Source organism: Sparassis crispa (assembly GCF_003851025.1).
Source record: "Sparassis crispa DNA, contig_000002F, whole genome shotgun sequence".
Classification (NCBI taxonomy): Eukaryota; Fungi; Basidiomycota; class Agaricomycetes; order Polyporales; family Sparassidaceae; genus Sparassis; species Sparassis crispa.
Window position 1 is genome coordinate 1,260,402 of NW_020939749.1, and position 24,909 is coordinate 1,285,310.

The 24,909-nt window shown below is 53.3% G+C and overlaps 8 protein-coding genes across 8 annotated transcripts; 4 read left to right on the plus strand and 4 right to left on the minus strand.

Moving 5' to 3' along the window:
* Positions 1-155: 155 nt before the first annotated feature.
* SCP_0304040 (hypothetical protein) lies at positions 156-2,651 on the minus strand (the record flags this gene model as incomplete). Its single annotated transcript, XM_027755797.1, has 12 exons — positions 156-233; positions 291-541; positions 592-679; positions 741-812; positions 863-994; positions 1,049-1,094; positions 1,143-1,249; positions 1,296-1,375; positions 1,427-1,568; positions 1,620-1,805; positions 1,858-2,309; positions 2,513-2,651. The coding sequence occupies 12 exons, from the start codon at positions 2,649-2,651 to the stop codon at positions 156-158; spliced, it is 1,773 nt and encodes a 590-aa protein (XP_027611598.1).
* A 262-nt stretch (positions 2,652-2,913) lies between these two features.
* On the plus strand, positions 2,914-7,048 carry SCP_0304050 (Chitin synthase 3; the record flags this gene model as incomplete). The annotated part of the gene is made up of 20 exons (XM_027755798.1): positions 2,914-4,056; positions 4,136-4,243; positions 4,295-4,594; positions 4,653-4,812; positions 4,867-4,949; positions 5,000-5,022; positions 5,075-5,181; positions 5,243-5,256; positions 5,310-5,353; positions 5,406-5,637; positions 5,689-5,709; positions 5,763-5,837; positions 5,891-5,952; positions 6,006-6,157; positions 6,212-6,314; positions 6,373-6,397; positions 6,449-6,688; positions 6,743-6,769; positions 6,822-6,947; positions 6,998-7,048. The coding sequence occupies 20 exons, from the start codon at positions 2,914-2,916 to the stop codon at positions 7,046-7,048; spliced, it is 3,096 nt and encodes a 1,031-aa protein (XP_027611599.1).
* A 150-nt stretch (positions 7,049-7,198) lies between these two features.
* On the minus strand, positions 7,199-8,639 carry SCP_0304060 (hypothetical protein; the record flags this gene model as incomplete). The annotated part of the gene is made up of 3 exons (XM_027755799.1): positions 7,199-7,797; positions 7,875-8,345; positions 8,399-8,639. The coding sequence occupies 3 exons, from the start codon at positions 8,637-8,639 to the stop codon at positions 7,199-7,201; spliced, it is 1,311 nt and encodes a 436-aa protein (XP_027611600.1).
* A 691-nt stretch (positions 8,640-9,330) lies between these two features.
* SCP_0304070 (hypothetical protein) lies at positions 9,331-12,725 on the plus strand (the record flags this gene model as incomplete). The annotated part of the gene is made up of 10 exons (XM_027755800.1): positions 9,331-9,517; positions 9,568-9,814; positions 9,864-10,249; positions 10,327-10,331; positions 10,408-10,482; positions 10,533-10,884; positions 10,969-10,981; positions 11,028-11,621; positions 11,679-11,982; positions 12,117-12,725. 10 exons carry the CDS (start codon positions 9,331-9,333, stop codon positions 12,723-12,725), a joined length of 2,772 nt encoding a protein of 923 aa, XP_027611601.1.
* A 413-nt stretch (positions 12,726-13,138) lies between these two features.
* Positions 13,139-14,415, plus strand: SCP_0304080 (hypothetical protein; the record flags this gene model as incomplete). The annotated part of the gene is made up of 5 exons (XM_027755801.1): positions 13,139-13,158; positions 13,221-13,466; positions 13,524-13,708; positions 13,758-13,838; positions 13,907-14,415. 5 exons carry the CDS (start codon positions 13,139-13,141, stop codon positions 14,413-14,415), a joined length of 1,041 nt encoding a protein of 346 aa, XP_027611602.1.
* Positions 14,416-14,598: 183 nt separating this feature from the next.
* SCP_0304090 (hypothetical protein) lies at positions 14,599-16,994 on the plus strand (the record flags this gene model as incomplete). The annotated part of the gene is made up of 6 exons (XM_027755802.1): positions 14,599-14,977; positions 15,036-15,124; positions 15,173-15,253; positions 15,310-15,502; positions 15,559-15,633; positions 15,685-16,994. The coding sequence occupies 6 exons, from the start codon at positions 14,599-14,601 to the stop codon at positions 16,992-16,994; spliced, it is 2,127 nt and encodes a 708-aa protein (XP_027611603.1).
* Positions 16,995-17,151: 157 nt separating this feature from the next.
* Positions 17,152-17,367, minus strand: SCP_0304100 (hypothetical protein; the record flags this gene model as incomplete). The annotated part of the gene is made up of 1 exon (XM_027755803.1): positions 17,152-17,367. One exon carries the CDS (start codon positions 17,365-17,367, stop codon positions 17,152-17,154), a length of 216 nt encoding a protein of 71 aa, XP_027611604.1.
* A 6,422-nt stretch (positions 17,368-23,789) lies between these two features.
* SCP_0304110 (hypothetical protein) lies at positions 23,790-24,890 on the minus strand (the record flags this gene model as incomplete). Its single annotated transcript, XM_027755804.1, has 2 exons — positions 23,790-24,626; positions 24,681-24,890. 2 exons carry the CDS (start codon positions 24,888-24,890, stop codon positions 23,790-23,792), a joined length of 1,047 nt encoding a protein of 348 aa, XP_027611605.1.
* Between the last annotated feature and the right edge of the window lie 19 nt (positions 24,891-24,909).

The following is a 24,909-nucleotide window of genomic DNA, read 5'->3' on the forward strand; positions in this document are numbered from 1 at the left end:
AGCTTCCAAGATGTATTGCGGCTCCGATCGCCGAGCGCGCCCGAGGATCGATACAAAAGAATGCAATATAACAGAATTATGCGTGTCATGGATGTATCATGAATGTCATACCATACGAAAGTTCGCCAGTGAGCCCTTCGAACATGTCGAGGTCATCACCGAGGCATTTTGGAAGAGCGCACCCGCGAGAATGCGAGTGCTTTGTCGACTGCGTCCAGGATCGGCTGCATAGCCTACATCAACCATTAAGCTGCATCATTATACACGAGAGTACCGTAAAAACCACTCACAACTCGCACGCGCGTCGGATCGACGCCCTCCGCCTGCGCGGCGCGCACGAGGGCATCTACCTTTTCGTGCGTCTTCCCTAGGTACCCGACCATCTTCGCCGCCTTCGCCGCCTTCTGCACCGGCGTCGACATCGACAGCGTCTGCACCTCTACCAGCGGCGGATATATCGACAGCCAGAACTGTCGCAGGAACTCGTTGGCGGCGGTTTGGCATGTGGTCATCTGTCGGAAGATGCCCTCAGGCAGGTCGTCTGGAAAACGAATTGGGTGTGAATGAGGAGAGGAGTATGAGGAGACCTACGCTTTTTCATCTTGACCTCCAGTCGGGCACTCACGTTCTGCGTCATCCCAAGCAGGGCTGTATCTGAGGCTTTTCGCTCTATCTTGAGCTGGTACGAGGGTACGGATTGGAATTATATAGCTTCTAGCGTTAGAAGAAAAATGAAGTACCTGGCTGAGATCAGCAGACCACCCCTGCATACTCTCTTTCGCCTCCCGCAACGCCGTTCGAAGATCAAGACCCTACGTGTCTCCGCGGTTAGGGAGTAAAGACAGCATGGAACGAAACTCACTGGATTCGGAGTCTGTGGTGCTGACGACTCCATCCTACCTTGGAAGTATCGCTGCCGATCTTGCATATCTAGCAGAATACCTGCAGAGGCTTGGTTATCGTGTAGGTCTTCTAGGTCCAATTGCGCTAGGCGCTGTCGACATCAAAATTCTGAGAACAGGATACCCTAGAGATAAAAGGGGCTCACATCGAGGCCTTCGTCTGTTCGTTTCCGTTTCGCCGCAGGTTCTCCTCTTCTTCCCTTTCAGACGGAATATCTTGGAAGAATATGGGAGACGTACAACGCGGTATCCAGCAATCTCCCTGAGTGTTCGTTGAATTTGCGAATGAGTGGCAGGACCGCTCGCTGTTTCCCCGCCTGCATCGTGACGTCTCTCGCGTTGCCAGTCTACCAGAATATTAGCCAGACACCTTGTGAATTCATTTACCACTACCTCATCATGGTCCTCCTGCGTGGCGCCTAAGTCAATGAATATATCCACGCCTTCTTGTCTGAGCCGCCGGGGCTCCAACTCTAAGCAGGACCGGCGTGATTCACGATCTCATTGGCTTGACGACTACTTACCATCGTCCTCCTTCTCCAGGTACTTGTCGAATACCGGATCATCCTTGACGACATGCTGAGCTGCAGACGAGCGGATGGAGGCTCGGTGAGCGTTGAAGAGCTTCGACTGGAAGTAGCGCTTCCAGAACTCCGCTTCGGAGAGCTTCCGTGTGGTTTAATGGAATGCGCTATGAGAGACAAAGACTTGAGATACCTTGTTTGGAACGTTCTCGCTGTACGCCTTCGCTACGACGGGATATTCTTCGAAGATATCATGTACAAGCTGTGGGGTGATGACGATCTTGACCTCCCCATCCATGGTCTGTGGTCGTGGGTCAACCAACTGACCTGGTTTTCCTCGCTGCTGGTTCTCGGTAGCAGCCTGCGCTAGGAGAAGATGCTGCATAAAAGTTTCAAAAGACGGTACACACGGGTGCAAAGCTTGGAATTACTTCTCGGCCTTCCCAGAACTCGTTTTCTGTAATTTGCCCGCCCATGACGAGCTCTCTGTGTAAAGCCGCAAGTTCCGGGTTGCTCAGAAGCACTTTCTTGCGCAGCCTGAACTCGCTCGTAGGATCGTTGACCGGAGTTCCCGAGGCGTGCGAGTCGCTGCCAGTAGAGGGCGCGCGGGACGTTGACGCCCTAGACGCCTGTACCGAAGGTCGGTGTCCATGCGTGATAGGCCGCGCGGGCACTGGGGTTCCAGGGGGAACAGCGGAGGCGGGTGTTGCGACCCCGCTACGGTTGCGGCTGATGATGGCAGTCAGTTCGTTCTTGAATTTTTCGCGTTCGGCGAGCGCCACGCCTTGTGGCGCTGTGAAAGTGAAGTTGTGGCCTGTGTCATCCCCGACGACTCCGAGCTTGAGACGTGTTTGTGCGGCGCCCTCTTTGCTGCAAAATAGAGCTTCGAGAGGGGGATGTCAGTAAAGGTTTGAGCGGGAGACAGAGATAATTCGGCATAATAAACCTGAGATTAAGTGCACATGGACAAAAGCTCGAATGAATCGCGCACATATCAGGTCAAAGTGCGAGCCCGTCCACCGAAGTCCACGATTCAGTCGAGGTGCCTACCAATACACGAGGTGCAAAAGTATTGGGAAAGCTCACATGCTGCTTCGGCATAGGATACCCTGACAGATGGTACTTTCTTTCCATCTTGGGTCCATAGAAGATGGGTGTGAGTGAGTTCTAAGAGGCCGGGCAACTTCTTGTAGGAGGCCTTGGCCGTGCAGAGAGTGGAAGGCATGCAAGCGGTGGCGTCGAGCGCTCTCGCCGGCAGCTACTTTAGCGCTGGATGTAGTACGCGTGCACGTGATCCCTGCGCGTCCACGGTTCGAGTAGGACGCGTACACCAACCACGACGACCCACGATCTCCCTTATGTTGCGTAGGGATACGACGAAGAGAACTGACTTCTACGAAAACAGGTGAAAAACATGTGGGCATGTGCGGCTCTCCCTGCTAATGCCTGCTGTGCACCAGGCTCATCGAAGCAAGCTCAAGACCGACATGTCAGGATACCATTTCACGAATGCTCCGATGCCCTCCACGGACTCAAGCTTCGACTACGATAACAGAGACCAGGCTGCTGCCGGTGTGTTAAGTCGATTATCCAGGACGTCGCCTGTCCGCAACCCTTCTCTGCCTACCGTTGAAGAGGACACGGAAGATAATTCTTCTATTGGCGACTGGTCTTCACCTTCGAGACCTAACACGGCGTCTGGAATCTCTCTTGTACCTCGATCTCAGAGATACGACAACTACTACAATCCCCTGCCCGCCATCAACTCTGGCGAACCACTGCACTGGGACGACCTGCACCTTCAAGGGGACGAGGATCCTTTTTCGGCCCCTCAAAGCGCGGTACAGTCCCCAGTACGCCCACGAACGCAGAACACGACCCAATCTCAGGACTACCGCAATTCTGGCTATTCATACACAACAACAGACAGCTGGCAGCTTCCCTCAAGGCCCATATCTGCGTACAGCGCAGTCAGCGCCGATCCTTCTCCTGTGCGCCCCAACTCCACGGGATATACATACTATCAGTCCGAAGACGAATTATCAATCGACCACTTCAGGCATGACACGGAGGCCTACGCCTCTGGGACGTATTCCCGCCCGTCTTACCGGCCCCCGCGATCCCGCTCTCCTACTCCTGCCGTGGATGATGAGGACTACCAGATAGTGGGGAACGACAGCGTCCACTACACGGGGCAGTCACCAGCGCGGCAGCAATCGCCTTATGATGAGGAAAAGGCCGCCGCTTCACATGAACATTATCGGAGCTCCTACACCGACGCAGACGGGCAGACTATGTATAGCGGTGAAAGCGGCAATCCGGAGAAGTCCCCATACCCCGAACCCCCGACTCCCGTCACCACTCGCCATTTCGGCCCTGCGCCTGTCGGGCGCGTCCTTCGTCGTCGCAAGACGAAGAAACGCGTGCAGCTCACGAATGGTAACTTGGTGCTCGACCTGGATATCCCCCCGACGTTGGTGCTGCCTAGGAAGGGGGAGCCGGAGATGATGAAGACACGATACACTGCTGTGACCTGCGATCCAGATGAGTTCGAGAAAAGCGGCTTTTTCTTGAGACAGAACGAGATGAGGAGAACAACCGAGCTCTTTATTGTTATCACTATGTATAATGTACGTACCCGTTTCGTTATTCTGGGTGTGTGGTTCTTTGACATAGCTTGCGTCTCGTTGCTCATTCGCCTCCTTCCAGGAAGATGAGGTTCTTTTCTGCAGGACAATATATGGTGTCATGCGGAACATATCTCATCTTTGCTCTCGGAAGAATTCCCGTACATGGGGTCAGGATGCGTGGAAGAAGGTTCTTTTATTCCCTCCCTAATCTCTCTTGACCTTCTTACTGTTCATACAGGTCGTTGTCTGTATTGTAGCGGATGGCCGCAAAAAGGTGCACCCACGGGTCCTCGACTGCCTGACCTTGCTCGGCGTATACCAAGCCGGCGACCACATGAAAAATATGGTCAACAACAAGCCCGTCACCGCCCATCTGTTCGAGTACACCACATCTTTCGGTTTGGATTCCAACCTGCACTTCAAGTACCCCGACAAGGGTGTCATGCCGACACAGATTATATTTTGCATGAAGGAGAAGAACCAGAAGAAGATCAACAGTCATCGGTGGTTCTTCAACGCTTTTGCTCCCATGCTGCAGGTAGTATTTATTCTGTAATACGCAACACCTCACTTGTTGGCTGATGTCCGGTGTTCAGCCCAACGTCTGCGTCCTCCTCGATGTCGGTACGCGACCCGAGAACAAGAGCATATACTACCTGTGGAAGGCATTCGACGTGAACTCCAACGTCGCCGGTGCATGCGGCGAAATTGCTGCGTACAAAGGCAAACGGTGGTCCGCATTGCTGAACCCGCTCGGTGAGTTGTGCGACGCGATATATTCTGCACTCTTCCGTGACACCCTTGTTCCAGTTGCGGCACAAAATTTCGAGTACAAAATTGCCAACATCCTCGACAAGCCGACAGAGTCACTGTTCGGCTACATCAGTGTCCTGGTGAGTAAGTCATTTACATGTGATCGTTCTGCTGTTTGACGGCTCCCCAGCCCGGTGCCTTTTCAGCGTATCGGTCTGTAATGACGACTCGTGCGCTGTATGTCGCGAATTCATTTTGGTCGTAGGTACATCGCACTGCAAAATGACAAGATGGGCTATGGGCCGTTGGCATCGTACTTCAAGGGTGAAGTGCTGCATGGTCGCGACACGGATATTTTCACTTCGAACATGTGTACGTTCACCCTGCTATCTCATCTGAATTCATCTGATGATAATGATCGTTTGATGAACAGACCTCGCCGAGGATGTATGCGTTTTGACCTACTTCTTTGACAATATCCGCTTACGATTTGAGTGCAGCGAATTCTGTGCTTCGAGCTTGTCGCGAAGTCGAATTCCAATTGGTGAGTTCAGACGGAATCTCATCTCATGGTACTTACACCCGATACCTCACAGGATACTCAAATACGTGAAGAGTGCAATCGCCGAGACGGATGTCCCCGACGCTCTGCCTGAGTTCATCAGCCAACGCAGACGGTGGCTGAATGGATCTTTCTTCGCAGCGACCTACGCGATCGCCCATTTGGGGCAAATTCTGCGGTCGGGGCATAGTGTGCACCGGAAAGTTGTTCTCGTCTTCGAGACCATCTACAATGTGATCAACCTGGTGGCGGCATGGTTTGCTATCGTAAGTCAGTTTCATGCTTTGCGCTGTGCTCCTGAGCTGATTCGGCGACAGGGCAATTTCTATGTTTTCTTCGTTAGTTGACATCTCCATGTGTTATGTTTCCTCCAAGCTGAATGACGACGCAGATTATTCTGACGTCATCTTTGGAGGCCCCATCCTTCCATATGACAGGTATCAAGTATTTCAACTCCGTTGTTCAGGTATTTACCACATTATTTCCTGGCTAACGTGTGGCTTGAGCCCGGGCATGTAGTTCCTGATGGCAAGTGTCATCGTGGCGTGTTTCCTGTTCTCCATGGGCAACAAACCAAAAGCGTGAGCACCACATGAAACACACCATCTCCCGCTAACTCCACCTCTGCGTCCAGATCTAAATGGAAGTACAAGCTATCGGTGATCTTCCTCGCCGTCATGATGGTCTATATCATCTTCGCCGCCGTCATGTGCTCCATACAGGCGGCATACCAGGGCGGCGGGGCGTATCGGGTCATGCTCTTTAGCATCATCGTGACCTATGGAGGTGAGGATCCTGGCTCCTGCAGCGAATGTGCAGGCGAGGGCTGACGGTCTGTAGTCTACTGTTTCTCTAGTCTCCTCGCCTTCGATCCGTGGCATATTTTCACGAGTTTCATACCGTATCTGCTGCTGTCTCCCACGTATATCAACATCCTGAATATGTAAGCTCTAACATGTTTCTCTGGCAGTAATAAAAGTGCTTACCAGACTACCCAACAGCTACGCGTTCTCCAACCTGGACGATGTCAGTGCTCTCGCCTTCTGCCATTGCTCCCGCTGAGCTGTATCATCGCAGATCTCGTGGGGCACCAAGCAAGACACGGACGTGGAGACGGACCTCGGCGCGGTCATCCAGAACAGCAACTCGCAGGTCGACGTTGAGGTGCTCACGGACGCCGCGGACGTCAACGGCATCTACGAGGATGCGCTCCTGAACCTGCGGGACAGAAAACCCGTCCCGAAAGCCAGTGCGGGACCGAGCATCGCGGAGAAGGAACAGGTGGCCAGAGATTACTACGCGAATGTCCGAACGAATGTATGTTGTCTTCTACAATGGGTGCCCGGGTAGTCTGTTTATGGTGTTGTTTAGGTATTGTTGGTATGGGTTATTTCCAACGTGAGTGGTTTCTTGTCGTGGCTTGGCTGTGATGCACACTTGCTATTAACAGGTCCTACTGCTGGTGTTCATCCTGGGCTGCGGGGACGCCTCGCAAGCGTTCACCGGCCAATCGTTCACTCGGTCAAGGGCGTATATGACCTTCATCCTTACCTTCGTCGCATTCACCACCATCATTGTACGTCTTGTGCGCTCGTCACAATTCCGATACTCACTCTGGGCGCACAGCGATTCCTCGGCTCAACAATGTATCTCGTCGCACGCATCTTCACCGGGTAACTTCGCATCTAGCTCATGTATCGTTATCGTATATACAGCCCCAGTGGGCACCAGCGGACATTGTCTTCAGTAGTTGTCGTACATAGACACGGACTGCTATACCTATACCACATAGCTTACAGAGCGAGCCCAAACACCAAACGGAAAGCATCACGCAAACAAATACTCGTAGAACGAACGTGCGGCATTCGGCTGCTCGACGCGTGGCGGCTCGACACGGGGGCGCACCCGCGACGAGGTCCGTCTCGCGGGCGAGCGCGAGGGCGAAGATGCGGAGCGGCGGGAGCGCTCCCACACATGCGCACGCAGCGACACCTGCCGGACGCGCGGAGCATGGCCGGCGTCACGCAGGCCCAGTGGAGAAACGGCTGCAGGGAGGCCGCGCTCTGCCTCCGCGTCGGCCTCGCTGTCCTCGGCGTCTGCGTCAGTGTCGCCGATGACGGACCACGCGTCATCGCTCGCGTACGTGGGCACGGGGAGGAGTTCAGAAGATAGCGGCGCGGAGGCGTCTGAACCCTCTGCGATCGCGCTAAGCGATTGAGCTCGTGCTTCTGCTGGTGTGGAGGTGAGCCCGTCGGCGTCGGAGTCGGTGCCTACCTCGTGATCGGAGACGAGGTCGAACTCAGAGACGAACTCGGAGTCGAGGTCCGTTGAGGGCGGGGTGTCGAGGCCGGCGGCGGTGCCGTGGTTGGGGCGGGTGACGTTGGGGCGCAGGAGATAAGTGAGGCGCTTGCCGGACGTCTCCTTGCCTGTGCGACCGTCCATATTCAGCCATGCCGGGGTCAGTGGGGCGAACATACGCATCATGTGTGGAGGAACGACGCACTGAAACTGACGACATCGTGGTAGCGCGCACAGCAGTGCACGACGTACCGCGTGAAGGCATGGTCCACGATCCACCACACGAGCTGCAGGGGAGTGCGCGCGACCTCACGGATCGCGTCCGTGCTCCCGACGCGCACCCCGGGAAAAGACATCTGTGCGGCGGCGTCGGGAGATAAGAGGACGCCGCCCGCGCGCAGCCAGGCGAGCAATTCCCCCTCGACCTCGCGGACGAGAAGCTCTGTCCTGGGCCCTGTCTTGCGCAGCTCGCGGCGCATGCCCTTGAGGCTTAAGCTGAAGCGGCCTGCGTTGGCTGAGGCGGGCTCGCGCGCGGGGATCGCGGCGGGCGGGACGGCGTTGTTACGCGAGAGATAGCACGGTAGGGGCTGCGGGAATGTCGCATGGATGCTGGGGGCGGGTACAGCGTAGTCCCGCTTGGTTGGGGGCACGATGTGGGAGTTGCCCACGAAGCGGGCTGCGAGGAGGATTCAGACTTAGGATTGATGGGGGGTATGGTACCTGACTCACCGTTCTCTTTACGCCGGATCCACCGCTTGCCCTCATTATCGTCCCTCCTGCTCTTCTTAGGGGCGAGCGGGGCAAACGATGCTTCCTTCAGGTCATCTGCAGTGGTGCGTAAATGCGCAAAACGGTCTGAGATCCCAGGGGCCCGCAGGATGGCAGGAAAAGACATAGGCACCGGCCCATCGTCCTTGCGAACAATGGTTGGAGTCTGTTCCGTGGGCGTAGGTGCAGGGAGAACCTCCATAATATTTATTGTGCGGGGGGGATTGAAAGAATAAAGAGCAAGCGATGATAGGGTACAGTTCCGATCACCTGGACCTCACATGTTACTAAGCTAATTAGCTTGCCATATGGGGTGGGTACGGCAAGCTAATTAGCTTGCTTCCCCTATTTTAGACATACTGCCAGTAACATACCAAATAGCTATGCTTTCCCCTACCGGCACAAGTCCTCCGGCTATTGCGGATGACCCGAGGCTCCCGATGATGCAATCTATAGATAGCGGGAGGTCTGGGCGGTCCATCCCGCCGGGCGTTGAGTATACCGTCGGCTATTCCCGCTCCCGCCGCCACGCGCGCGGCGCGCCGTCCCCGCCCTCGTCGGGCACGACGCCGACACCGTTTTCCCCCTACTTCCCGTAGTTACTGTTACTTTTCCTTCGTTTTTCCCGCCGCCACGCGCGCCGCGCGCGGTCCCCGCGCTCGTCGGGCACGACACCGACACCGTTTCCCCCCTACTTCCCGTAGTTATTGTTACTTTTCCTTCGTTTTTTTCGCAGTCTAATGTAAATAATGCAGGCTATTAGTTTATTGTAATGCAGCGTTTATCTTTCGCATTAAGCCTGATGTTCAACAAGATCACGTGCATAGTTCTTACGCGCCTTCCGCGCCTACAGCCACACTCGGCGCCTCATCCACAACGTTTCTGTCGTCGTGATGGCGGGAGGCACGCGAGCCACCCGCCGCCAGGGCATGTCTCGATCGGTGCATGTAGCATCTCTTGTAATCTCTGGTGGATCATCCTCTCGACATGCCAAGCACCACCGCGAAGCTGTTTATGGTGCGAAGGCTATTGCCCGGGAACAACAGCGAGCAGAGGAGCGGTATCGGTTGGCGGTCACAGGTAAGTAATATGGTGGATCTTGACCTGTGTCCAGCTCATATCATTCACAGGACTGGGTGCTCAGAGTCTTCAAGCACTCTCGGATATCAGAGAAGACGACATTCCCATGGGAGACGCGAGCGCTCCCGATAATCCATTCGCTAACACCGGGGAAGCAGAAGGAGCAGGAGCACCAAACACAGGACATGACCCTTCATCTGCGAGACTGCAGGATGGCATGGAGTGGGAAGATTTACCCGAGGTCCTTCAAGGTGATGCGTCTTTCGTGCATGCTGTGCGGGACATTGTCGGCTCTGAGTATGTATTATGAATGGTAGTTATTCATCATCTAACATTCTGCACACAGGTGGAAGGCACGGTGGTATAAAGATGCGCGCACTTGGCGCCAGCGCGTGCATAGGATGGATGAGAACTGGCGGCCCCTCATCCCCGACCTTATCGATGCTTATCTTACCTGGAAATACGCTCCTGAGCAGCCTCCCAATGTGCCTGCAACTACGGATGACCCTTCCCCCTATGACTTCATGATCAACGTGATGGATTTCTACTCTCTCGCTTCATCGGCCACCATCTCTCGTGCAGAGGACTCTAGGTCCATGGCACATACACTCGTTCTCAATGGCTACCTAGGGACATCGCCTGTTTTCCCATCCATGGCAATCTCACTCAAGACATTGGAGCTCCTCCGGAGCTTGAGGCTCGTCAAGGCTTCATTCAGCATTGAAGCCTTCGGTAAGCTCCTGTGCCATTATTACAAGGCAAGTAATATTTGTGGATTTATCTTTATAATTCTTACCCCGCCGTGATAGGTTCCGTATCGCCGTCACTATCACACCCTCCTTTCTGACACTTTTGAAATCTATCTCGAAATTCTGCGTGCTGTTGACAAGCGCGTCTTTTCGGCACTCGGCTGGGACTCGCCCAACTGGCGGGTGCTCAACGCTTGCCCTGCTTGTACATATGAGGTGAGTAGTCAGGCTGCAGTCCGAGCATCATAGTACTCACAGTCCCACAGCTTGAAGGAGAGCCACCACGCCGGTGGAGCCGCATGTTCTGTATGGATGGGAACAATTCGCTGAAGCGGATCGCGCAGGTCGGGAACCGCATTCGAGGTGATGCCCGAGTCTTTGTCGATAGCGACTACTATCTGTCGCAGGAATTTGTCGACAAGTACGCGGATGAAGTGCCACCACGCCAGACCTCGAGCACCCCAAGCAACGGTGATGACCTGGAAGAACACGGCCAGGAGGACGACATCAATTGCGGAGATCCAGAGGGAGGGGACCCGACTGACGGGGCATTTGGTGACATTATCGTTCCTTGCATGGAGAACTGGAAGGCGGCAGCGGCGGATGAAAAAAATGCATGTGGGGTATTTTTGAAGAGACTGGGATCTTTGCGAGCGCGTGTCCCCACAGGTTCATCCTGTGGCTAATCGACATGGTTCGTAGCGGTGAGCTGTAAGTGAATTACATCGGATGCCATAAAAATTTGCTAACCTGTAAATTAGGGCAAAATATCCGCTTGCTACCATTGCAAAGGCGCTGGAAGTACTCAGTGACAAGACACTGGCAGGTTACGACATCGGCTGCGTCTTTGAGGGTACAATACAGCGTAGCTCGCTGGGACCTGAATGGCAACGGTGCCAGTGCCGTTGCTGCGTGAATGCATTCCACGGCTACTCCCACAACTATCTTTGTCAACTCACGAATCACCCGAACATCATTGAAGGTATGGGTCTCGAAGACCTTGAGACGATGGAAAGGATATTTAGCGCATCAAACAACCTTGCCGCCATCACACGCTATGCGTCGGGATTTCGCCGGCGCCTCTTCATCGATGCTTTCTTCCACCAGTGGGATATGGAGAAGTACGCCAATCTCAGCACTATGTTATTCAACAACTATGTCCAGGCTCTCAAGATCATCAAGGAGGATGGAGCTGCACTCAAAGAAGCCATAGCGGCTCTTCAGATCACGCATGAAGATCTCGCCAAGTGGTCGCATGAGGAGCGCGAATACTTCAAGAGCCTCGGTGAGGAACCCGAGTGGGATATCCACGCCATGGCCTACGTCGAAAGTCTCCAGGAGTTGCGCACCATCACGTAAGTTTGGATGCTCATATTCTTGTGCACGATCATTCTGATTGGATCTCGTTGCAGAGCACACCTTGAGAACACGTCCACCCAGTTCCTCGCCACAACACCCGATGACTATATATTCATGGAGCTGACATCGGGGCGTGTGGTATATAATGCGGACGTATCCCGGACTCGCAAGCTCGAGACGAATAAACGTTATCTCTCCGAACGCCAAGCCAAGGTCCATCACGATGTCATCGCGATAGAAGTTAAGATGGGCATAGCGCGTCGTTGGCAGCCAACTGATAATGAATACATCGCCACCGTCAAGTACATTTCCACTCGCAAGTACCATCGTGCTCTCGACAACCTGCAGCGTCTCGTTGTGCACCGTCTGTTTGAACTGCATAAGCTCAATCTCTCCCAGACCGGCAAGTAACAGATTTTATTCATGCATTGCTATGACTCATACAGCCCCCATCGTATCGGGTCTGTACTCACATCGCCAAATCGCTCCAGGTCCATTGCAAGGTGATTCGCAATGCTGTCAAGGTGTACAATGCTGCTGCCAATGCCCTTGTCCCTCCGCATCCCACCCTCGACTGGACGAAGGTCTCCCATTACAGCTTCATCGACGAGTTCCATATTCTCAAGGATACCCGCAATGATGTCCATCAGAAGGAGTGGACAAGGCCTGCTGTTCGGGAAGCAATGAAGCAGGCACGTCGAATTGCCCAAGCACATGTCGAGCTCGAGCGGTGCAACGTTGAGGCGCGCTGTCTTCATACATCCATCCGTGATGAGGAATTGCAATTTACTGCGGTCATCAACCAGCTGAAGGAGCAGCAAGCTTCGATCTGTGGAGCGGTAGAAGATTTTTGTGAACACCGCCGCAATGTGAACGCTCGACACCTTATGCGACTTCAGCGGCTATATGCATTGAATGGGTTCACTGGTGCCCCATCCCCTGGGCAGCGGAAGGGGTCTGCGATTATGGCCCCTCCTCTGGCTTCTTCGTCATTGGCCCCGGATTTGGACGACGATGTGGACCCTGAAGTGGAGGAGGAGGAGGAGCTCCAGGGGGATATCGGCGGCATAGTTGATTATATGTGCAACCTCGCAGTTTAGCATGTCATGTACTTCTTAGCAATATCAGTTCTTACAGCAATGTGCTAGATGGACGAGCGGCAGAAGTGTTACAGATGTTGGAGTACAGTTCAACCAAATTCAAACCTCTGAGTCTCGCAAGCATTGGGGGTGTACAAAAATTGGTTTGCAGCAGGGGTGAACTAATAGAAATATATTGTGATACTTAGTGGAGCTTAGAAAATTATGCCCCGTCCGCTACAAACTGATCTCACAGTTCGAGTGCACGATCAGACTGAACATCTTGCAACTCGCAACTCGCGACTTGCCTGTGCAGCCACCGTCCGGTTGTGCGGCACCACTTCAACCACTCTCTTGATCTTGCCCGCATGCGAGGCCTCACTGCTACGCTGCCACCAGATGGACCTTATTTTGTTGTCTATCGGCTTGGACTAATGACAGTATACAACGATCGGTGAGTCTAATATTGCGTTATCAAGGTATTGTTCTCGCAACTCACAATCTCTGACATTCAAGTCCTGAAGGCATTGCGCTAGGTGTCTATACAGAGCCCTTCCCAATTGTCTTGAAGCTACATAAGCTTGCCGAAGTCGAGGAAGCGGTCACCTTGCAGGCTGTCTTCGATGATGAGCATGCACACCTAGAGGGCCTCTTGGATACACTACAGAACTCGCGCGAGGTTAGGAACACTATGAAGAAATTTGTAGACTTGCGCTACTACGCCGTGGTACGAGGTAAAAATACTGGTATCTATCTTAGATGGTGAGTTTCTCGGTCATGTCAATGGAATTAAACTCTGATCACCTCGTGATCACTTAGGGACGGCCGTGATGAAGCAGAGGAGCAGATCCTGGGCTTCCATTGGCGGAATCATAAATCATTCTTGGTCCTCGCTGATGCTCTCGTGTACTATATGTGCAAAGGACCTCATCCAGAGCCAGTGAAGCCGGCATTATCGAGTCAGAGATCGACTGGGCAGAGTACAGCACAGGCGCCGATGCAAGGTGAGTCTGATCGCATTCCGTGCGACTTCGTGAAGCTGACAGAACTTAGTTGTGACACCTCGCTCTTCTGCAGCTGCTCAACCGTCGACGGGTCATTTGGGAGTCAACATACCCGTATCCATGATGGCAGGTAAGCCAGTGGTATTTGATTGCGATGAAGTATATAACAATGCCACTGATATTTTGTGCATCTACCAGGCTTAAGGCTGGGCAAGAATAACCAAGGCACCCCTGCTTTACCTTTGACCCCACCTCGCAGCCCATTGGTCACTGTCCCCTCCACTCCTGTAAGTCCTTCTCCGGCATTCCGGTATGCTGTTATGCACTCTCCGATCTCTGTTGCTGTCTCGACATCCTATCATGGCACTTCAACTAGTTCTTCTCGCGTGTCTGTACCTGTGACCATCCGTTATAGGCATGAGCGATCACTCACTGGAATAGTCGGAACCATTTACGAGAGGCGCGCTGACGTACCCCTCAACACCGAGCTTGGTTATCTCGCAGATCGATACCTTCACACCCACGGATATGGTGGCAATGTCGAGGCCATGCTGGCTATCAATCAGGCTTACCTGACCAGCCAATCGCTCGAGCAGTTCGTCAACTATCTGGTTGTGAGAGGTATGGTAGTTGATGAGGTAGAGTTCCTATGGGAGGCTGCAACGACTTATAATCCGCACTCTCGCATACATTCCCCTATCTCGTGATGCTCTGTATGATATGTCGTGGCTATCTTGCCACAGATTTTGTACTTCATAATATTAACAGTGATTCTAACATGACCAATTATATCACGTGAGTTTGTTGAAGAAGATAGTCCTGGGATTCCGAAGACGCGTTCTTGACAGGTGCCAACATCTCTATGTGTCAGATGCATTCTTCTCTTTCTCATGGCGCAGACGGCTCAAGATGACGGCCTTCAGCGCGTCTCTAACAAAAAGCGTAAAAAGGTCGCTCCAAAAAATACGACCAGAACGCGAACTCCATGGAGGTCCAGGACGAAGCGCAAGGCAGTGGTGCAGACACCTGCCCAGAAGGCATACCTGAAAGGGAAGAGGTATGAATGTAAGGAGACGTATGTGGAGGCGCTTCGCGAAGCCCGTGATGTGATATGGCAGCAAGCAGCGCGCCTGCAGGAGCGCTTCGGTCCTCACAATATTGAGTACTACCACCAGGAGGTCATGCAGTGCTCTCGCCTTGTCTCATTGAAGAGAAAAGTGAGCCGCTGGAATGTCTTCCAGCGCATGGAAGTTCAGCGCATGAATCAAGGTGAGTCCCACTACGTTCGGTATAGTTGTGCATACTCACTTACTTACATGTCCTTCAGCCCTGCCAGCGGGTATGCCGCACAAGAAAGCTTCTGCGTACATGGCGGAGATATCGGCAACATGGAATGTCATGAGCGAAGCTGACAAGGTAGCTGCGACAGAGGACCACATACAGGAAGTCAATGAGCTGTGACAGATGAGGGCGACGGCCAAGCATAATGCCCCCATCAACGCGTTCCATGATGCTCGTTCTACTCTCAACAACATATCCCGTGAGGTAAGTACTTATGCTCCACTGATTGTACCGATTTTATATTAATTGACCTTCCACAGCTCGAAGGCTTAAGTCAACGTACCGGCACCGAGACTTTACTTTTTGCAGTTCGCTCAAGCACGGACCAGTATAACCAGCCCTTCATCTATGCTAGCAACGATCGCCTTCCTGAGTACTTCTACCTGAAGACAAAAACCGACATCCTGATGTTTGCCATCAAGATGGAATCCTATGGCATCTCCGGCGTGGAAGGTAAGCATCAACAGGATCGCACGTCTTTTGAGGTCACTGCTGACTACTCGTTGCAGGAGTTGTGATGAATCATGTCGAGAAGATACTCGACCTCAAGCGGAGGATAAGTGCATTGATCATTCAGAAGCTCCGTGAGTATTACATTACATTTATGTTCTGTATGAGACTGATGAAGATTACAGAGGATATCTCTCCGTTAAAAATTTCGAAAATGTACTACAAAGGTTTTGAAGAGAGGATGACGGCTCGCTATCGCATTACCGTCGTCAACTGGCCCCTCAAAGAGTTCAATAGCCCTGGCGACATCTCCCACAAGGGTGACCTGCAGCTCCTGTATTGTGCATGGGAGAGCGGCACGACACACTTCAAGCTTCTCAACGATGAGGAACACAAGGAGTGGGAGGAGGAACGATTCCAAGGAAGAATGTGGGAGATGCGTGGGCCGACAGCTGAGGATGAGGGCAAGGAGGACGAGCCGAACAGTGTGTTACCCACATCCCCTGTGCAGTCACCTGTGCCCGAGTCCACCGCATCCAACGGCGAGCCCATTGACGTTAATGCCACAGCTACGATGACCATCAATGAAGGGGCCGGGTCTGTGAATGACGATACCTCATCCCCTTCCTCTGCAGCATTGATCGTGGGTCAGGGCACGTCCAGTCAGACGTCCTCCAGCGCAAAACGTCATGCACTGGCCAATGGTGCAGAAGCGCGCAAGAAGGCCAAGACCGTCCAGCCTCTCAGCAGCTTCATCAACGTCGTCACAGGTGCTGACGGCAACCCCCTCACAGTTCAGAAGAAAACTCGCAAGGACCGCTCGGACAAAGGCATGAAGAAGGGGCCAAGGAAGAAGCAAGCTGCCGGCAATGAGAACACGAACCCATCTTCGACCACCACCTCTGAACCTGCCCCACCCGTCTCTGTCCCTCCCACATTGGCCACCTCTCCTCATCGTCCCTCCACTCATCGCCATCGTGTTCCCCCTGCCTTGGCCTCTGCCTGCAATACTACCTCTGCGCCTGTCATTGCCCCGCCTACTGCCCCTGGCCCTACCGTTCCCATCCCTGCACCTGCTGCCACCACACCCGGTACTCCTTCCACCTTTGCACCCGGTGGTGCTCCTTCTCCCTTCATGCCTGGAGCTCCTTCCCCCTTCGTACCCGGCACTCCTTCCACCTTCGTGCCCGGTGATGCCCCTTCCATGTTCGTGCCGAGCACTCCTTCCATCTTCACGCCCAGTGCTACTTCCATCTTCGCGCCCGGTGTTCCTGCCGCCTTCACGCCCGGTGCTACTTCCATCTTCGCGCCCGGTGGTCCTGCCACCTTCGCGCCCGGTGCTCCTGCCACCTTCGCGCCTGGTGGTCCTACCACCTTCGCGCCCGGTGCTCCTGCCACCTTCGCGCCCGGTGTCTCTACTCCTTTTGTCTTCATGCCAGCTGGCCCTGCTCCCTCGCCCTTTGCAACTGATGCATCTCCGTTGCTAAATATATAGCCCGTATCGCATAGAGTGTGTTAGAAACCGCTGTTCTCAGTATTGAACCTCACAATACAGAAGACTATTGATTTATTGATGCTGACTGTCTGAGCCATCTATACTACACTCTATTTACATTAGACTGCGAAAAAAAACGAAGGAAAAGTAACAGTAACTACGGGAAGTAGGGGGGAAACAGTGTCGGCGTCGTGCCCGACGAGGGCGGGGACGGTGCGCCGTGCACGTGGCGGCGGGAGCGGGAATAGCCGACGGTATACTCAACGCCCGGCGGGATGGACCGCCCAGACCTCCCGCTATCTATAGATTGCGTCATCGGGAGCCTCGGGTCATCCGCAATAGCCGGAGGACTTGTGCCGGTAGGGGAAAGCATAGCTATTTGGTATGTTACTGGCAGTATGTCTAAAATAGGGGAAGCAAGCTAATTAGCTTGCCGTACCCACCCCATATGGCAAGCTAATTAGCTTAGTAACATGTGAGGTCCAGGTGTTCCGATTCCACTTGAGTCGGTTAAGAGTACTAGTAAGTACTCGTGACCAGTCTCTATATTGAGAATAGCCGGTAGCGGCACCCTCGGAGTTCCGCGGACCACTTCCGTTCTCAACCAGAAGTTATTCAACGCCAACCTTGCCGATCAACCTGGGGACTCAGCACATCGTATCTCCCGCTCGTCTTCTGGATTTCCTCGGGGAAACTATTCATGGTTCGCCTTAAGGGATATCATGGAGGTGAACCAGTGCAACCGCGTCAGCGCGGGATACTACTTCCGAGTAGCAGCCTGCCATAAAGTGTCATCAACTGTTAAGGGAAGTCGTTGGATCCATCCTTATATGGAAGTACCGTTGTGCCCCAAACCGCGCAAGCATCGCCATGGTCTGATGGGAACTAAACCCCATTTGGCTTGAAATCCTATTGTGTCTTGCCTCGTGGCGTACGTTGCTATTGCTTGTTGCTCAGATTGGGCTCTGACTCATGCATCTGCAGCAATAGATCTTCGCTTTGATTTGAAAATTTCATGCTGCGGTTTTCCCTCCAGCGTATAAATACTCCAAGTGATTCCCCCCACTTTCCCCCATCGCCTCTGCCTTCTCTCCTCCACGTGGACGGTTGAGTTTCTGGGTATATAATCTTGTGTCTACCGCTCTTTCTCCCATCGCCCTTTTCCTCTGTCTTCCATCACCTATCCTCAACCTCAACGTCGACCTCAACGTCTTCCACATTCTCAAGCGATCTTGTCCAAGCTCTTGTATGACCCCGACTGAGGGTTCAAGAACAGAGGCAAGTCTTCTCCGACGTTGTTGTCCACTGTCTGTACTCAACGGTCGCCCATCCACGTGGCAGGTCACTCCAGTGTTTTTCAACATGTCACTAGTAAGTTGGACTGGGCTCCCTCCTGGTCGACGAGCGGTATCCCCAGATTGGGCAACACAACGGCGCGACTTCTTCGGCGTTGAATGGACTCACTTCAGCCTCGGCGATGGTGGCCACCAATGTGGCCACACCAACACTGGGCTTCTTTTCTTTTTTTTCTGGCGACGGGTGGGCAGTGGGCGAGTCTTAGCTTCATTCTTTTCCTCTGACGACAAACTCTTCTCTGGCGATGACTTTCTTCTGTGGGACTTGGCAACATACCTTCTACTTTTCCACTTCCCATTTCTCCGCTCATTTTTTCATTCCTTTTTTCATTCCTTTTGTCTTCATGACGCTTGGCGACAATCGCGTGGACCGACCCCCCCGGGGGCTGGCGCGGACCTCTTCGTGGTCCCCGGGACGAGTACCCCGTCGCCCTTGTGCGACGGGCGAAACCAACTCGCGCCAACCTCGAACCCAACCTGAAATCCAAGGTGTGTCCTTTGGTTTGTTCCTCTATAGTTCGTGGACTAATATTTGGCCGTTCCATTCCAAGACCGCCGTCGATAGCCCGACGTGCGCTTAATCAAATTCTTTCGCACTAACAATTCTTTGTAGGTTCACTCGGATTATCGTCATCCCGTCTGCAAGGCTAGCACAAACTGTTCCTCGGCATCGGCGAGGGGCGTATGGACCCTGTAAACCCTTCAGAAGAGCGAGATCATCACAGACCAGTGCGCAATGATTTGGGCATTTTTCTGCCTTCTGCACCCTGTGGCTGGTCGGCAGGTCACCTTTCGTTCTATGTCGACTGCAGGCGAGCACAAGCTGTTGCTCAGAATCGGCGATGAGTGTATCCTGCAAAGCCTCCCCGAGGGTGAGACCGACGATGTACTGGAGTGCAGCGATGACGTTGCACGACGGTTTCCGTGACTGGTCAACAGTGATCACTGTCGTGGGTTTTGTTGACTGCAGTCTAGTGCAAGTTGTCGACGGTCGGCATCGGCGAGGGGTTGGACGCTTTAAACTCTTCTGAAGGGCGAGATCGATGGAGAGCCGGTGTGCAATGATACGGGCATTTTTTGCCCTCTGCGCACCACAATGGCTTTCTGTGACTGGTCGGCAGGTCGCTCTTCGTTCGGTGTTGGTTGCAGTTTGTGCTAGCCTTGCGGTGCGGTTGTCCCCAATGCAACAGAAGGTGAGATTTGCACCAAGTTCGTTTCGTCTGCACTTTGACTAACAACGTTGTGCAGGGTCGCCATATAAGCGCGTTCAAATACCCTCAATCATATCAGGTGCGTCCCGAGGGCGGGCAGCACTTGCGATGCAGCGCTGTCCGGGCGCGGACCTTTACGTGGTCCTCGGGATAAGTACCCCGTTGCCTCCCGGTGGTGGGGGAAACCAACTCGCGCCGAATCGTGGTTTGCCTCCAGTTCTATGCATCACTGTTTGGCTGACCATTCTCCGGCCTTCTAGACATCTACTTTTGATCTCGGATGTCTGGCTCGAAATGAAGGTGCGCTCTTGATTGTGTTATCTCGCTCACTGACCAATGGTCGTCCGCCTAGACCGAGGATGGCCGTCGCCGTCCCTGCCGCATGGTGAGTGTAAACTGCCAGCCAACGTCGTGCAAGGAGCATACACACTGCGCCCTTCCTCGAAGGAGACCGACGGAACGACCCGGTGCGGTCCGATGACGGCACTCGTTGCCTCCGCGCACTGTAGAGCTCTCCGTGTCTGGTCGGCAGGCTGCTTGTTGCTCGACGTTGGTTGACGGTTTGCGCTCGCCTTGCGGTTGTCGTCAAGAGGAGACGGATTCGCCGGAGGATACCATGTGGCCCCATGCAAGGTGAGCTATCTTAATTCTGGCTAACTTTTGGTACTATAGCTGCGACGCTGTGGGCGTCGGTGCTGGCGGTGCCTGGTGAGTACTCGTATATCTTGTCTGGGCTACACTTTCTCTGGCGACTGCATCCACCTGTTCGGCGTTCTCTGGCGACACGATACTGCGGCCCCTTGTGCGTACTGGTTCTGGTTTATGGGCAGGTAAGTTGACGACGGCTGATATTGACTTTGACGACAACGCTTCGTGTAAAGGTGAGTCAACGATGGCCGGGTCAAATCTACTCTGGCGACACGGCTCTTGAGCGCCGACGCTCGAGTCTCGACAACTGCAGTGGTCTGTGGCGACTCTTAGGCGACCGTTCATTGCTACTCTGCTTTTCTGTTGATAATCTGTAAAGTATGGCTCGTGTGCTACTTTGTGCTTGACTCTCTGGCGGCTGCCATATGTCGGTGAGCGTTGTGGCATGATATCATATTTGTTTCGTTTGATTTCTCTCAGAACGAATTCACGAGTCCGACATAGTATGCGACATCGCAGAGATTAAATGATCCATTTCTACTGTGTGGTGAGCGCTCCGTTCACTTTAGTTCGGCGAGTGTGTGGCATTCGTCTGCTTTGACATGTTAGTTGGACGTAGATGCATTTGGCCTGAACGCCGTTGTCAATCGACTACGCTTTTTTACTTGGTGAGAGTTCTCGTCTCGAGTTGGGTGATGTGCTGCGCTCGTCCGCTTTCACACTCATTAAAGGTATAATCACGACAAGACCGCTATATCCAGTAAAGGTGCGTCGTTTTTTTCCCGAGGGCGGGCAGCGCTTGTGATGCAGGCGCTGTCCGGGCGCGGACCTTTACGTGGTCCTCGGGATAAGTACCTCGTTGCTTCCTGGCAGCGGGGGAAACCAACTCGCGCCGAACTTCAGGTACTATTTCTTTCTCATCTTCTCACATGCTTCCTCCTTGCCGCCGCCGCATATTGACAGCTCCCCTTGTTGGCCCTTCATCTTCTCACCTGCTTCCATATTGACAGCTCTCCTTGGTGGCCCCCTTCCACACCGCAGTGAGAAAGGTGAGTCTAATACAACGCTGCTATTTTCTCTTTGTGCCTGACTAATACTCGCTCTGCCATCCGGTGCATCAGGCAGCTACTATCGGTGTTATTTTCGACATTCACTTCCTCGAAGTCGACTGCCGATTTTTTTAGTCTGGACAGCATCCTTTCTGCCGCCTTCGGCTCCAGACCAGCTATCACGCTTGGCGCTGATTTTGGCTTAGGGACTCTACCTCCGCTCGGTTGTTTTCGATGGCGCCGATTGCATTGATTGGTTCACAGCGATCGCACCTTCAACCTCTGCGGCCGTTGCTCATCTGGTTATGACTGACGACGTTGACTGTAGTCTGTGGTAGTTCCTCTGCAGCCAGTGCTCTTGGCTGCGACTGAATGCGACGTTTGTGAAGATGCAAAGAGACTTTAGGTATGCACTGTGCAACCATATCTGCGTTGACTTCTCGTCATTGCTCCGCATTCCATCGACTGCTGTCTCTTTCTGCACCCGGCGACATGTTATGGCACGTCTTAACTCGACTGTTGCTGCATCTGCCTCTCCACCTGGCTTCAGTATTTTGGTCCTTGTCCTGCGTCGGCGTTTTTGCTCATCGTCTGGTAGGGTTTGTTTTTTCTCATTTGGATTGGTCTCTTCCGACAATCATGTTACTTCTCTCCTCCTGTATTCGTGGACGAGTGATGTCTGCTTGCAGACCTTATCCGATACCCTTGTCTTCCGATGTATAGGTGAAATATGCTCGCATGTCCCTCACAACATTTCTCACATCAACGTCTCGTTATCCTCGGCCACTCTGTGCTCTCGGACGGCGACTGTCGACCGGTGGCGGCCTCTTGCGACATAACTGATGTTCCTCTCCTGATCTTGTCGCTGTTGCTAGGCTTGATGTTATTCTTATTGGCTGCCAACACTCTTTTGGACTCTCGAGATAGCGCGAAACAACTTGGCAACACCACTGAAGACGCTACTATGGGCCACATCGGTCAGTGGGATGCTATGCTCTATGAATGAGGATCTGGTTCTCTTCTGTTGTCTGGGCGACGTCCTCTATCTAGTTTGCACTGCTGCTCGGTTGCGCTCCTCGACTTATTCTTGCACACTTCACACGGTGACATTTTTCTTCTGTTCAGTTGGTGCTTCGCCGTATCATTAGTCTGGTGTCGTGCTATGATTGAACTCGAACCCACCAACAATACCAACATACCAAGAACGTCAATGTCTTGATCAAGTTGTTTGTTATTTTCGTCTTTATTTCATCTTTCTGTCCAGTCTTCGTTGTTTGTGAATTTTCTCGACACCGTGACTCATGTTGCATGCGTCCTCATGTACCTGAGGGCGGGTGGTGTCCGGAAAGCGGATGCCATTCGGGCGCGGACCTCTACGTGGTCCTCGGGACGTAAGGAACGACTGTCTTCCTGCAGGTAACTAGAGGCTGTATCTATGAGCCTACTCGGGACGAGTACCTTGTTGCCTCGGGGCAAGGGACACGAACTCGCGCCGAAGTTGGTCGTATATTCTCTGTTTCATTCGTCCGCTGGTTTTGAAGCTAAGAAAGCCTCAGAACAGCCATCCGAATATCTCAAGTGAATTGGCGGCGGTTACTCCCCTGCACGACGCAGACGTCAATGAAAACAAGTGTCTTGGTTCCGTGTCGTCTGACGCTCTTGTTCGACGAATGGTGTCTCCCTCAGTTGACTCGACATTTGGTTGGCTTGGCTATGACGTTCATGGCGATCTTCGATGGCTTCTGGAGTGATTGCTAACTGTGTTTGCCTCGAGGCGATTCTGGCGACCGTCCACTACTGCCATGATTTGCGCGCGGCGCTCCGATTCAGCTGCTTTTCTGATACTGTGGCTCGCTTGGTCTCTTTGTATACTTATGCTCGGCTATGGCTCGTCTGGGGCGACACTTGTCTCTGAGCTCTCCGAAATCTTCACTCGTCGCTGACTCAGTACAATTCTGGTGACACAGGGTATGCATTGCGGAGCTCGATCGTGTCTGCGGCTACAATTTCTGGGGTCGCTGTTACCACCTAACGACTCGGCATGCGCGCTAGCCACTGCTCAATCGGCTCCGGCGCCACTCGTTGGGGGATGTGGATGATATATCATTGAGAGTCTGTCAGTGAGTCCAGTGCTTGATGTAAATACCACGGTGAAATTGCACACTTCGTGCATAATATATCCGGGCCGAGTGTCTACCTTGATCATCTTGTTCTTGTACATGCTACTATCGCGCACCTGACGTTGAGGAACACGATATCGCTCTATTGATCACGGATGTGCCGGTAAGGTAAGTGATCAGACCCGCAGTACAGTCTTCACTGCATAGACAGCATAGACAGAGCAGTAAGAACTTGGCACAATGCCCCAGCGCTGCGGAATCATAACCGATGTTGTGTACATCGGACGGGACGGACTTAGACTGTTTTCAAAGACCCGATCATTAATTTTATGTATGCACACAGAAAACGATGTGATTGCGCACCAAGCGATGGTCCCAACCTTCGGTGGAATCAGGAAGTCGAACGTAAGCGCTATCCCCTGCTTCCCCTGCTTCCAGCACCACCAGCAGGTACCTTTCGTTTGCGGAACAGACTACCCGTTGACGGTACTGTGGCACCTCCGTTTACTTCTACCTTGACCTCCGCATCCTCTGTCTTCAGAATTGCAGAGGTCTCTTTGGCGTCCGCAGGTGGAACATCAGGAGATATGGCCAATTGCTCCTTCACCTCTGCTTCAAATTTCACGCCGGAATCTTCCGCAGCGAGAACACCATCCTCTCCCGGCTGGTCGTCTCCACCGGCATTGCGCTCTCCTGGTCTGTTCCAACCTCTCGCGGACCACTTCGGCTTCGCCGTGGGTGTTGATGTACCAGCATGTGAGCTAGACCCACCTTCCGTAAGAGTAGGCAGTGGTTCGACAGACTCCTCCTTCTTCAGCTTTATTGGGATAAGGCCAGGGTCATAGACCTCCCCAAGTCCAACGTCGACCGTCTTCTTGCGCAACTTGAAGGTCCGGCTATCTTCGTGATCATCTTGCTCCGCGCCTCTCTTTCTACTCGCGTCGCCCTCCGCGAGAGGTGGCACAGGCTCCTCTTCCTTTATCTCCGCGGCTGGTTCCACAATCGCGACGACTTCCCACTCGCCTGCTACTCCTTGCGTTCGGCGACGCTCCGTCTCGGCCTTGAGTCGCTCCGCGTCTGGATCCTGGTAACCCAGTGACTCTGCGGTAGAGTAGTTTGCATATGGATTCGAAGGCTTCGGATCAGGCTTTCTGGATGTAGAAGATGTCGAGGGAGTGGGTGCACTACTACCGCTGCCTGGCTTCACCAAGCCTGCGCCGACATCTCTGGCGTATGCAGCTTGAGCTGCCTATGACCACTCCAAGTTAGGATATGCAATCATTCATATATTGAAAGAATGTACCTGCTCGACCCGCGCCATCTCCCGCTTCTCCTCTTCCAGATCCTGTTTCTTCTTCTCCCCCTCCTTGTACAGTCCTCGTACGAACCGCTCGACGCTGCCCTTGTGTCGCAGGCCACTCTCATGTTGTCGTCGCGAAGGAACGTCGTCTGCGATGTAGACGTTGCAGTATTTGCAGAAGTACTTTTTGTGCGAGACCCAGTATTCGCTCATGGTGGAAAGGGTAGAGAGT